Consider the following 12,791-nt stretch of genomic DNA (forward strand, 5'->3'; position numbering starts at 1 on the left):
CAACAGAAAGAGAATCATCGACTCTTCTTCTTTGAATTACGTCTTTTTTTATAAATAGTTCTACACACTGGTTTTATTTTGCAGAAAAGAATGATACTTGTACCACTCTCTACAAAATATTTAAGCAATAAAGTAAAAACACAAATGTAAATAATGTCATTTTTTTTAAAAATGTATACAAGGATATGTTGGTGACTGTACCGACAAAATATTCCCAGTACTTGAACTTTGACCTGTGAAAGAAAGTATTTGTACAGGAGGAGAGGGCTGTGGGTTCACTTTCTTAAACTGCAGTTATTAGTCATCAAAGCATGTTACTCATCAAAGCATGTTCTCCTTGTCTTATGTATCCCAAATGTTACTTCTACAACGAAATAATGATTTTTCTAAATATTATAAGATTTTATTGTTGTGCTTACATGTTCATTCCAGGCATCCCCGGGCCACCTAAAGCATTCAGTGGGGGTCTCATTGCACCTCCATAGTTCTGCAATGATAACCAAGGGTCAGACTACCACAAAACAAAAAAACAAAACCAAAGAGGAGGGGGAAAGAAAGGACAGCAGGTTAATGATATCCCTACGTAACTGCTGACTGGACAGGCCAATGTAATTCATTCTTTCAGGTGTTTCCACTGTTGACTTAAAATAGTAGTATCGTTAACCCCAAGAAGAAAGAATTACAACAATAGATAGACATAGACATATATCACTTTTATAACATACAGCACAACTATCACATTTCGAATCAGTCAATTCTAATAAGTCTATGGTAACTAATATGAAAAAATATTTAATAAGATAATGAATGTCATAGTGATGCCAACAAATGAATTGCCCAATGCCTACAAAATCTGAATTTATGCTCTGACATTATGACAAAAGTTCAATTGTATTTATTTGTGTGAAAAAATAAATTATACCTCTTCTTATTCACAGGAATACAAGAACATTCTCTCTCACATCATAATGCACTCCCTATTCTGTGTTAACCCCACTATATTTTTCTGATATTTCAAAAGTATGGATAACAGTGAATTCTTTAAAATGAAGAGCTGTGCGTATTGCAAGGAGAAGGGGACCAAGAAACTATTTATTTAAAAAAAAACAACCTAGGTCATTGTTGCAGCCTATTTTCCAATAATAAACACACTACTTCATGTACAGTATACTAAAAACTGCATAAACTATACGATTTGGGCACATGGGTGTTCTCTGTATTGGCCTGAGTTACAGTAAGTCACCAGTGGGAGAAATCCAACAGTGATATTCAAAGCGTGTGTGGGGTGCTCTTCCTCTTTGACTGATACCAAGTATCCGTTATCTAGAGCTGATCTAGAACTGATCTATATAATTAGGAAGGGAAGTTCTGTGCCCGGACTTAAAATTTTCTTCGTCGTTAACAATCCTGAAAGTGTTCCATCTGTATCTGGTTTGCAAGAACAGAGCCAGAGGTTGCAAACTTGTCCTCTCCCAGACCCAGCAGTGCCATCTGAAGACACTATTACGCACAGCTGCCGCCCATCTACCACTGCTCATTCCTGCCTTTTCGTGTGCAGCCAGCAGACCAACTGGTGCGCGTGCTCGGGTGGAAGTCAGGCAGATTAACTCACACCGCCCGTTTAACCTAGGTTATCCCAGATGATTTTGCCCGAGGAGCTCCTCTGTCAGAGCTGCAGGGCAGTAACTGGTGGGTGGTTAGAGCAGGCTGGCACAGTAACATCCCCAGCTGGCACTACTGGCACTACTGGAACACAGTCTGACTGCGATAAGACAGCGGTTCCGTATCCATTTTATTTCATTTTCCCATTTTGATGCGAAGGACCGAGTCATTCTCCCTATTCAGTCTGCCTGGTATCTCCCCTCTTTATTTTAATTCAGGAATCATTTGTGTGGGACGGGGTTAAAGATCTCTGTGGAAACCTGCAGGACCGGAAGAATCCTAATCAAACATACTTCTACCTCTAATTACTGCCAATTCTAATCAAATCTACTCCTTCATCCTAAAATAAAAGTACTTTCATTAAGACAAGCAATAGACATGTTCCTTCAGCTGCAGCTAGGCTCCCTGCCGAAGTTAGTGCCCCAACGCGTTCCTTACGGCCCTTTAGTCACAGCCACCACTGCCACTGCTCACCTCACAGTGCAGCTGTCCAGTAAAGTGCTCCCTAGTATCAGGTGGTCAAAATGAGCCGTATTAGACAAGAGCTTTTTTTTTTTTTTTTTTTTTCCCTGAAGTATTTGAGATGACTCAATTCTTCCTGACCAGAAGGCCCGCGGGAGCGTGTGGGAGGCCTGCCCGCAGATAGGAAGGGCAGGGGGAAGCAGCGGCCGCAGGCTGGAGGTAGTACCCCGTTCACCTAGCTCAGCTACGCCTTGGAAAAAAAGCCTGAAATCAATTCTTTGGAGCTTCTCAGAGACTCAAGTATTTACAACTACCCACTGCTTTTTGCTTCGTGCTATTCAGTTTGAAACAGTCTAGAATCATAAAATACAAACCGGAGGTAAATCTTCCCTAAGTTTTCAAGCATATGCATGCTATACTTGCTATACTGGATGTAAGCACTTCTGTATCAGCACGTTAAGCGTTCTGCCAAGTCAACTGCCTGTGCAGGAAGGCAGCAGAGCCTCCCACTACAGGCACACCTAAGTCAACTTTACAGCACTGTAGCAAGAGGGCATTAAAAGTAGGTGTGAAAGATTCATCAAATTTGCTTTTACAACTGCGTTCTGAGAGGATCCTAAATGCCAGATACAAAGATAGATGACGATCCATTTATAGAAAAGATTGATTTGCGAACTTAAATTTTGTGTAGATAAGCAACATTTCCCCCCATTTTAAAAGGAGGTTCAGTACAAGCGAGAAGAATCTTACAAAAACACTGGATTTTAAGAGACAGCAAAAATGGAAAAAATTATCCTTTACAAAAAGTGGCATGAGATTTGCCTGCTGTGTGACTAATGGTGCTGCATAAAATATCAGCTCAGCCTCACACAGCAGCATTGCAGAGCTTCTCTTTCTACCTCCAACAGGCAGGTGGTAAATACACTTCAGTGCTACAGGAAAAATAACAAAAATATTTAATAATGGTTTGTTGGTCACACAGCAGATGTTGTGTAGAACTGCAGAACTGGTTTCTACCAAGAAGACCCAAAATTGTGAAGACAGCTATGAACAGCTTTGAAAGGCAAAGCTGTTTAATCATTTAAAATTCGGTTGCTAGTCCAAGGAACAAAGAAGTCACTAGAGAGATTATCTGAAATGGGGAAGTAAAAATGCAAAGTGTGGGCACAACAAGCACACTGTAAAACAAAATACTGGCAAAACCAGTATGAAACACCACCGCCTAAATTTTCTCTCACTTAGAGAACTGACAAAATACAGAACAATCTTTTGGATTCATATTTCAGGTATGCATCAGAATTCATTTGTTTTCTACCTTAGTTTGCTGCTGAAATGTAGTAGTGACAAATATCCACTCATACTTTCACATTTTTGAAGAAAGAGCCTATGAACAATTACGACCAAGTCAGCACCATGGAAAAGGCTGATCCTTGCAACCCAAGGTCGCTTCACTCCTCAACAACGGAGCTGGAGAGATGCTTGTGATTGACAAGGGGGAGAGATGGCAGCACGAACTTCTCACTTTACACTAAAATATCTCTAGCGTACATCAAAAATCTATATCAATATCAGATGAAAGAAAAACTTTATGGAACTTTGTGTGGGGGGGTATTTTTGGTAGAAAGAGTTTGCCTAAGTTAGAACTACTGATCCTTTCCTCCCTAACAGCATCATCAATTAGGGTGGGAGGATGAGGAAACACCTACTCGATCCTTGGTCTCCCTTACAAATGTCACACTTTGGTTACAGCATACAGTGGCTGCAGGACCAAAAAACTTTTCTGAAACAAGCAAGTTAAGGGATTCTTCTTTTAATTTCAAATCTTAATTGAAATGACCGGTTTTTTCATTTTAAACTCTGTACAGCTGCAACTTTGAATTAATTTTTGTATAACAGGAAGTTTATTTTCAGATGGGATTAGAAGAACAAGTCCTGGCCATCTTCAAGCGATGGAAAGCCAGAGCAAGACAGTGTAAGTATAGGCCCATCAATAAAAATGGGTATCGATCTGCGGAAGGTACCTGCGGTCCTAATGGAACCATTCCTCTCGGAGGAGTCATTCTCTGCATTGGCCCACCCATGTTTGGATGCCCTGCAAATAAAATCATGTAACTTATAAAAACCATGCAGCACACAAGCACCTTCTAGAACATCTTTAACAAATCATTTCCTTTTAATTAGCAAAAAGCTTGAAAAGCTGCAGGAAGCTTTGAAACAGAGGAAGAAAGATGCAGGTTTGAGAAGACAGTACTTTTGAATGGTCCAAAAAATTATTTCATTCACCTTGCTGCCGTGTTGGGTCCATCCCGCTAGGCAATAATGGCTGGCTTCCTGGGACACCTCCAAGTGCCTGCAGGAATAGAAGTCACATGTCAAAAGCATATAATGCTTTGAAATTTATGTTAAAGACATAATGCAGATTTTTTATTTTCCAGATGTTTATTCTGAGTCAAGAGTAATGTGGAAGTGTTTCATAAATGCCCTAACTAAATGTCGTAAGTGCCTAACTAAACTAAAGTCTTGCATATCCTACAATCCTAACTATGGATTTGCATGGACAAAGTCTTGGACTTCTGTGGAATTATGTATAAATAATCTCCAAAATGTAATTGCCTAATTTGCTTTTCCACCCCCCAGTACTTTTTTCACTTTAGCTTACCTATTATTTAACCTTCAAACACCACCTTTTTCTTGGGTATGTGGCAATTTATCCCCAGCTTGTATTGCTATAGTTTTCCCTTTTAACCATTATTTTAACATTTCCTTGCAGAGGTCAGGACGCAGACACCGATACTCTCTGAGAGCGAGCCGCAACTGAGCCAACCACACAGCATTCACAGGGTATGGTTAATTAGGGCTGTGATGTGGGGGACATTTTATCTTCCCCTCTGCCTTACTCTTGAAGGGCATCAATGCCAAGATAAGCTTATTGTTCATCTATGGGAGATAACAAGAGTCAGAAAACTTGCTCCTAAATCTTGCCTTCAAGCACAAAACTATATTGTGTTGTTATTTTACCCTAGGTCCAAATCAAACACCTTGTTTTTATGTCCCCCCCATTAACATGCCCTTTGGGTTTATAGTAAGTGAATGAGGTTTAAGGCTAACTTCTATAGTCTTCTACCTATAGTTCAGCCAACTAGAAAAATGTTTTTATGAATGGACCTTTGTAGCTGATCCACTAGGTGCTGTTTAGCACTTCAAAACACCACCACATTTCCAGAATGAAAACACATGCAGAATGAGTAAATCTGTTGTTATGAAAGAGATCTACTGGCAATACAGCTATTGCTTACTGTGGGAATGGATAAGATATTCTTGACCTGGAAATACTCTAGCAGTCTTGGATACATACAAAGGGCAACCTATCTGCAAGTATCATACGGTTTGTTTCCGCAAGAGGTAGGAAATTAATGATTAACATGCACGTTGTTACCTCAAAGGTAATACAGTTCAAAAGGTGTTGCACTGCAAGAGCAACGGAATAAAAAAATAATCTGAGACAGTGTCATTTGAATCAGAGTTTTACATGTACTTCAGTGGCCTGAGGTTTGGACGATACACAAGAACCATACGTGAAATGCGTAGAGAAGACTCAAATAAAAGTAAAGCAGGAACTACCAGCAATGGCAGGTGACACGCAATGACACAGAGGCATTTGCTGCTGCGAGCACATGGAGCCGAAGACTTCACTGATGCAGTCATTACTCTGCGGACCAGTACGTAAGAAACTGCGGCTCCTTTGTAACATACTATAGCACTTCTCCAGAAAGGCCCGTGCACGTGCACAGCACCGTGCGTTGCCAACATCAAATACCCTCACAGGGCTCGACCTCACAGGACATGATCAAGTGCTGGAGGCAGCTTAGGGGGACTCATGTGGCCTTTAGTAGGTACTAACTTTCCTCGCTACAAAGCCCAGGTGTAGCTCAGCTATGCCTACATAGCAGTTAAGTGACTGTGTAAGTAACCCTTACGCGGACTGTGCTGCGCATGCACGCCCTGTGCTACCCTTCCCTGCCTAAGAAACAAACCCCCACCGCAAGACATTAAGAAACAGAGCCAACGGTTGCAGTGGGAATTTTAACTCTGTTTTTTACTGACTTCTAATGAAAATTTCAGCCTTAAAGCTGCACTACAATAGCTTATTGCTTCCACACACTGACCACTTATTCTGTAACTTAAATAACGGCAGTATTCTTAAGAACAGGAGTTTATGAATGAGGTGTGAAGTAAATGAATTGCAAGAGCTCTAATTCACGAGATTATGTGATTATGTTACAGCTCTGAACTGAAAATATCGCAATGTAACAAAAAAAAATGCTTCCATAACTAAACCTGCAGGTTGGCAATGCTTCCGCAGCACTCATCACATCCATTTTATACCTGCCAGTATTTACAGTGTTCAGAAACACAGAAACGGAAACAAAGCAATATGTGAAACCCCAACAGTGCTGCGTCCTTGGCTAAGATACCACTGAAAGGTGCAAACATCAGGAAGATACTCTGTACTGAGTTACAGTACGTCTGTAGCAAGTATTTAACTGAAGGGCTAATGACATTGCTCTCTTATGTTGTCCCTTGACGATCACTTCAGCAAGGTTAATTAAGTCACCCATTTCCCTTGTGAGGAAGTAGCTATGGTACAGGTAACTTAACCTGCTCCCAAACATCACCGTGCTTGATGTAGAGGAATATCTGAAGAAGCCCTGCCACCCAATATATCCAGATCACTAAAATCTAATCTTCAAACCTTCTGGCAACATTGTGCCAGAGCTGAAGATGAATTTGTTGACATTATGTTATACAGATACAAAATGGACCAAAAAAACCCATTTCATCTATCCTATCAACCTTTCCCAATATTGTAAACGGCCCAGTTTTTCTTTCAGTGCTCCACTGATATTTTTCTGTCTGCTTATCTTTAACTTTTCATCTGCTGACAACCACTTTCTTCTCCTCGATCTGCACTACGGAGAACTTTAAATACAAATGCTATCTGCTTCCAGAACCATCTTTTCACAGATGGGCCAGTAAAGGTCTCTGCTGACGAACACCAGCTCATTACTCATTCCTGTTAGGCTGGCATGCAAATCCTTTGATGGGGATGAGAGAAAACTGGGGATTCGATGCTTTTGTAAAGTCCTCAGAGTGTCTGTAACAGCCATAGAGCACTTCATGGTATCCATTTCTCACAAATAATCTCCCTTTTTACTACTAAATAAACATACTTCATATATCCAACCAAGAATAAGAGTGAGTGATGCATTTTACATAGAATTAGCTAAAAACACTCTCAGAGTTAACTGCTTGATGTGGCTAGGAAACTTCAGAGGGTGCAACAGTTATGGGGACATTCTGCCTTCATCTCAAAGCAATGCAGCACCACGCAAGGCAGCTCTGCAGGCTCTTCCCTCTGCAAACGGGCTCGATGCAGAATAAATTTGGAGTTGTAAACACTAACCAAGCATAGTAAAGCAAGCTGGGAGTGGCGTGGCCACACCTAATAAAAAATAACTATTTAACGATCAGATAAAATGGGGTGGAGAGGGACTGGAGTGAGTTTTGTAGCCAACAGGTTATTGGAACTATTGGTAGCCAACAAGGCAACATTCCCTGTTCCCACCGCTGTACCATTACCCTGGACCACAATGCTACATCAGTGATAAAATCTTACCTGATTGGGTATTCTTAAAGGTGGCCTTGGACCTCCAGGGTACCGAGGGGACATGAAAGGCTATGGGGAAGAAAAAAAAGAAAAAAAAAAAAAAGAAAAGAAATACTGCTAAATAATTCAACTTGGCATGGAAACACCACACTGAGTCACTGGAGGTGTGGCTTGTGCCATGCTCACACCTCAGATATCCAGCTTAAATACTTCTACAGAGCATTTAGTGTATTATTCCACAATGTTCAGCACAACTACGTAAACTTTAATAGAGTCTTAGTGCATGCATCTGTCAAAAGATATTACTTAAAACTTTGTTACAGTAATGGTGAAGACTACAAACAACTTAATGCATTAACAGTGAAACCATTCAGATCACATAATCGCACATCCATAGTTTCCACTGAAGAAGGGGGAAAGACAGAAACCCTGGAATAGAAAACGAAAATGTTCTTGGGAGAGTCAAGAGGTAAAGTAACAGCCTAATAATCCACAAATACTTCCCATTCACTTTTTCAAAATAAGACAGTAAAATGCAATACAAAATTTAACCTGTGAGGGCACAGGTTTCAAGTTTCTTTTGTAAATATTTCAAACTTCGGTGGTTCCATTAACCATGATAATTCAGTGATGCACTCCTTCCATCCCTCTGTATTTAACTCCATGCTCACACAGTAAATATCCTCTCTGAAAACCAAATTTATACCCAAATCCTTCATACCATCCTGCAACTGGTGAGGTTCTAGTGACCCTTGGCTACTACTATACTACTTCATAGCTCACAAACAAGGTCAGTCCGTTACGATATATACAATAATTATTATTTATATTATTTATTACAATATTATATAACAATATCGTTATATATAAAATATAAAATATTACAATAAATGGCAGTACCAGAAAATACATTTAGCATCTCTACTTATTCCACCCAAAAGCATGACAATTATCTAGAAATCAAAAAAGCCAGATTAGTGGCAAGTGTGAGCCTACAGGAAAAAGGCACAAAAATCTGACTAAACAGATGAAGAGGCTCATTTTGTCAAGCAACAGTACCTGTAACTCCAGAAGAAAATGAAGTGTTAAAAGTGTGCTTTGACTGTGAACACAGGGACAAAGAGACTGATTCTTTATATTGTGGAAGAGGACCTCGCTTCTGTTCATGACAGTGCCACGGAGACAAGAAGAGATAAGGAAAGGAGTGTGCCGGGACTTCCCAGCGGCATCCTCTGGTGACGAATGCGCTGCTGTACGTTTAAACCCACTCCTTGGAAAAAAACCAACTATACGTACATAGGCATCATCTGGTCAGCTGTAGCTAAGGACCACTGGCAGGTCACCACAACTCTGTGATCAACATCGCTGTTCTACAAATGATTGGCACATTTCAGCTCCATCAGCAGCAATGCATTATAAACTAAAATGCCAATGATCATCAATGCTCATAACCCATGTATTAATAGTAGCAATATCTAGCAAAAGAATTATAATAATTTTACTAATACTTAGTGATGCAAATATTCCTATGATCTTGCATTAAAAAAATTAATGGAACCCTTCACATCTTAGAATCAGATGAAAACTGAAATAATGCTACCTGCACAAACATGCACTCAAAACAGGTACTATAAAGCAATTTAAAATACAGAGGGTTTGCAAACTACAGAAGAAAGTTCAATGACAATTGTGAAAAGATTACTTTAATAAAAAAGCTATTTGAAATTCTGTGCTGTGTAAGAGTGAGGGTTCTACGTGCCCACTCTCTGCTGGCGAGATTATCTGATAAGAAAGAAAGAAAAAAAGGCTTGTGCATGTGGTGAAAGCTGTAAACATGCAGGCCCTTGTAAAGCAGTAAAAGTGCAAGGAAATTAGAATTTCAACAACTTCCATAAAGGTCAGACAAGTGCACTGTATGGAGTGCAGCACACTCTAGTTAGTATCTTGGATTTGGCTTACCTCATTCAGCAAACGAGACCTTAACTTTATTTACAGCTGTACAGCTCATAAATGGGAAATCAGCAGTGTCTCTCAAGTCAACCCCATCTTAATGTAGAATCACACTACTAATATTAGTATATAATAGTGTGTTACTGGCACAACATCTGCTCCTTTTAAGTAGGATGGAAACATGCTTGTCCTCTATCTTCCCAGTGGGTTCACCTCTCTATGTAGGTTATAAAAATACCTAAACCCTCTTTTTTGGGTATGTTTTATTTAAAAAACCGAAACAGATACTTCACTGCAAAAAGCAGAGAAAGAGGCTTACTCACATAAAGTCACAACTTCACTTTTCAGAATGTGACTCACATTGTTGCTAATGCTTGACAATTACAAACCATATTTTGGGGTACGCTGTGCCACTGAGGTCAGTAGCTGCTTCAGATTTTTGACAGGTCCTGGTTTTGGTTGAGGTACTGTTGATTTTCTTCCTAGCAGCTGCCACCGTGCTGTGTTTTGGATTTGGTGTGAGAATGATGTTGGTAACGCGCTGATGTTCCAGCTGTGGCTAAGCAGTGCCCACCCCGAGCCAGGGACCGTTCAGGATTCCTGTGCTGCGCCAGCCAGGAGGTGCACAAGGAGCTGGGAGGGGACACAGCCAGGAGAGGTGGCCCCAGCTAGCCAAAGGGGTATTCCCAGACCATAGAATGTCCTGTTCAGAATATAAACTGATCTATCAGCTGGCCGGGAGCTGCCGGTCGCTGCTGCGGGGCTGGCTGGGCATGGGTCAGCGGGCGGTCAGCAGCTGTGCTGTGCATCACCTGCGTTTCTTGGGTTTTATCCCTCTCTTTTTCCTTTTCATCACTATAACAATTATTGTATTACTATTATATTTTACTGTGTATTAAACTATTCTTATTTCAACCCACAGGTTTTACCTTTTCCACATTCTCCTCCCCAACCCGCTGGCGGCACAGGGAGTGAGCAAGCAGCAGTGTTGTGCTTAGCTGCTGGGGTTAAACCGCAACAGAAGGTCTGGATCTAGGTAGGTCTCAAGTCTACTTAATAAAAGCCTCACAGAGTAAGTCTAGGATTCTTCTCTGAAATTATATATGTCATGATTTTTTTTTTTTCCTGAGGCACTGTTCCCTAAGCAGGCATCAAAACAGACTTAGAGACTCAGTCCGTCTATCCTTACCTGACTTCTTAGTCCATTAACTACAGGAGCCCCTCTGATACAACTCTGTCTTACAGGAAGGTTTATATACTGTAAATATTTATATACCTATGTATTCCCCTTACACATGTTTGAGGAAGTGTTTAAACCTATTCCTCAAGCATCTGAACCCAAGTGGAACTGCAATGAATGACTACATCTAGTAAATTTCAAATAGTTCCTATAGTTCTTGACGACACATGGATACAAACACTGCACAGTTCTATAGGTAGGAAAATATATAAACAACTGGGAAGCACAACGAATGTTTGGTGAGTATCAATAAAGGTCCATATAGCATTGCAGAAAATGGTGAGACAGTGATGTTCAAGAACAACTCTAAAAAATGTTATGCTCTTTTGTACCAAGATTTAGTACTTTGTTTTACCACAAAAATTCTACCATTAAATAGAAAAACATAAATATTCTTGGGTTTGTGCCAGTTACTAAACTTCTCCCTCTGCACCACCGTCACGTTTATCCACAAAAAGTTCTACTGAGATGTATCAAGACTACAAAGAAATTCAGTCAAACGTTCAAATGAAAATAAATCAAATATGAACAGCTTTTCACCGCATTGGGAGCATTTTTTCCCAAGCCTCTCACACACTCACATTATTAAGCACCAGGCATTCTGAAGGACATGAACTCAAGCAGTAGGCACGTTTTGTCACATGTTGTTTCACTACATCCTTTGTAATTAATAAGAACAACTGACATTTACCCTCCAGTCTAGTTTTACTTTATTGTTCGAGTTGTTGAATTGAGCATGGCTTAGGAAGGAACCACCACAGACTTATATTTCTTACGATTAGTAGCTCTCTTTCCTTAACTTCTTGGAAACTTTTTCTTCCCCTTCTCTTAATGATATTGCAACACATACTTCACAGAAGTAATGGGTTCAAAATACGGGCACTAAAGTAAAAACAGTGACCACAAGTTTTGAACTGGTTGGTGTAGCATTTGCCTTCTGAAGACAAAAATTAAATTCTCTGCGTGTTGAAGACTCAGACATATCTGCCTGCTCCTTCAGCCTCGTGTCAACTCAAAATTCAGCATCTTGATAGTTGAAAAGCTTTAATGGATCCCCTGTCCTGGTTTCAGCTGGGATACGACAGACTCCTTATTGGTCTCAGAGTTCAGCAGGGGGACTGGACAGATGCCATGCCAATGAATCAAGTACTTCCTTGCTTACCCCAGGTAGCAGGGAGGGAGAGGGCTGCCGGCAATGCAGAATGCAAGAGCCCTTCTTCTACTCAAGGCTTACAGACATGACTCTTCAAACAACAGGGTAAATTTAGAAAGAAATAATAAAGCTGGAAAAACATGCCAAAAGATAGGTTTAATTTTTAAACCTTATTTAAGATGTAATAATGCAGCAGTGACTTCAGCTATCAGGTAGGAAGAAGACAGGTGGTATTATCTCCTAGAGCCCTCACTGTGCGAAAGGATGCAGAGTACTCTCCAAACCATGTACCTGGCATTTCAGAGCCCGATCTTCGTTAGGACGTTGCAAAGCCTGCTAAGGGAAACCAGTCTCTTGAAGCTGATCTGACTGAGGAAGAAGGGTATGACCAGCGTGGCTCCATCCCACAGCAATTTCCAAGTGCTGAAATGGCTCTCAAGGGTTTCCAGTCACTACTGCAGCCTTCAAGTCCCGCTAATCCACAACACGGACATTACACTGAGTAGGAGGAGGTGTAAACAACACTATTGTGCACTACCCTAAGCTACAATTAACTTCTCAAATGGAGTTCAGGAACTGGCACACATACTAACGTATTAAGAAAAGAAAAGAAAAAAAAAACCCCAAAACAACAACAAAAAAAACCCCAAACCAAC

At 40.5% G+C, this 12,791-nt stretch overlaps 1 protein-coding gene across 4 annotated transcripts in view; it reads right to left on the reverse strand.

Annotated features, from left to right (window-relative positions):
* The window catches only part of SSBP2 (single stranded DNA binding protein 2), a 191,853-nt gene that overhangs the window by 41,667 nt on the left and 137,395 nt on the right, over positions 1-12,791 (reverse strand). For 2 of the 4 annotated variants that reach the window (XM_040580648.1, XM_040580645.1), the window contains 4 exons: positions 7,802-7,861; positions 4,408-4,474; positions 4,146-4,216; positions 420-511 (listed from right to left, as the gene is read on the reverse strand). In XM_040580648.1, coding sequence (XP_040436582.1) covers positions 420-511; positions 4,146-4,216; positions 4,408-4,474; positions 7,802-7,861 — 290 coding nt within the window. The remainder of the gene's footprint in view (positions 1-419; positions 512-4,145; positions 4,217-4,407; positions 4,475-7,801; positions 7,862-12,791) is intronic. The other 2 variants (XM_040580649.1, XM_040580646.1) reach the window with 1 other exon arrangement.

This window comes from Falco naumanni, chromosome Z (genome assembly GCF_017639655.2).
Source record: "Falco naumanni isolate bFalNau1 chromosome Z, bFalNau1.pat, whole genome shotgun sequence".
Classification (NCBI taxonomy): Eukaryota; Metazoa; Chordata; class Aves; order Falconiformes; family Falconidae; genus Falco; species Falco naumanni.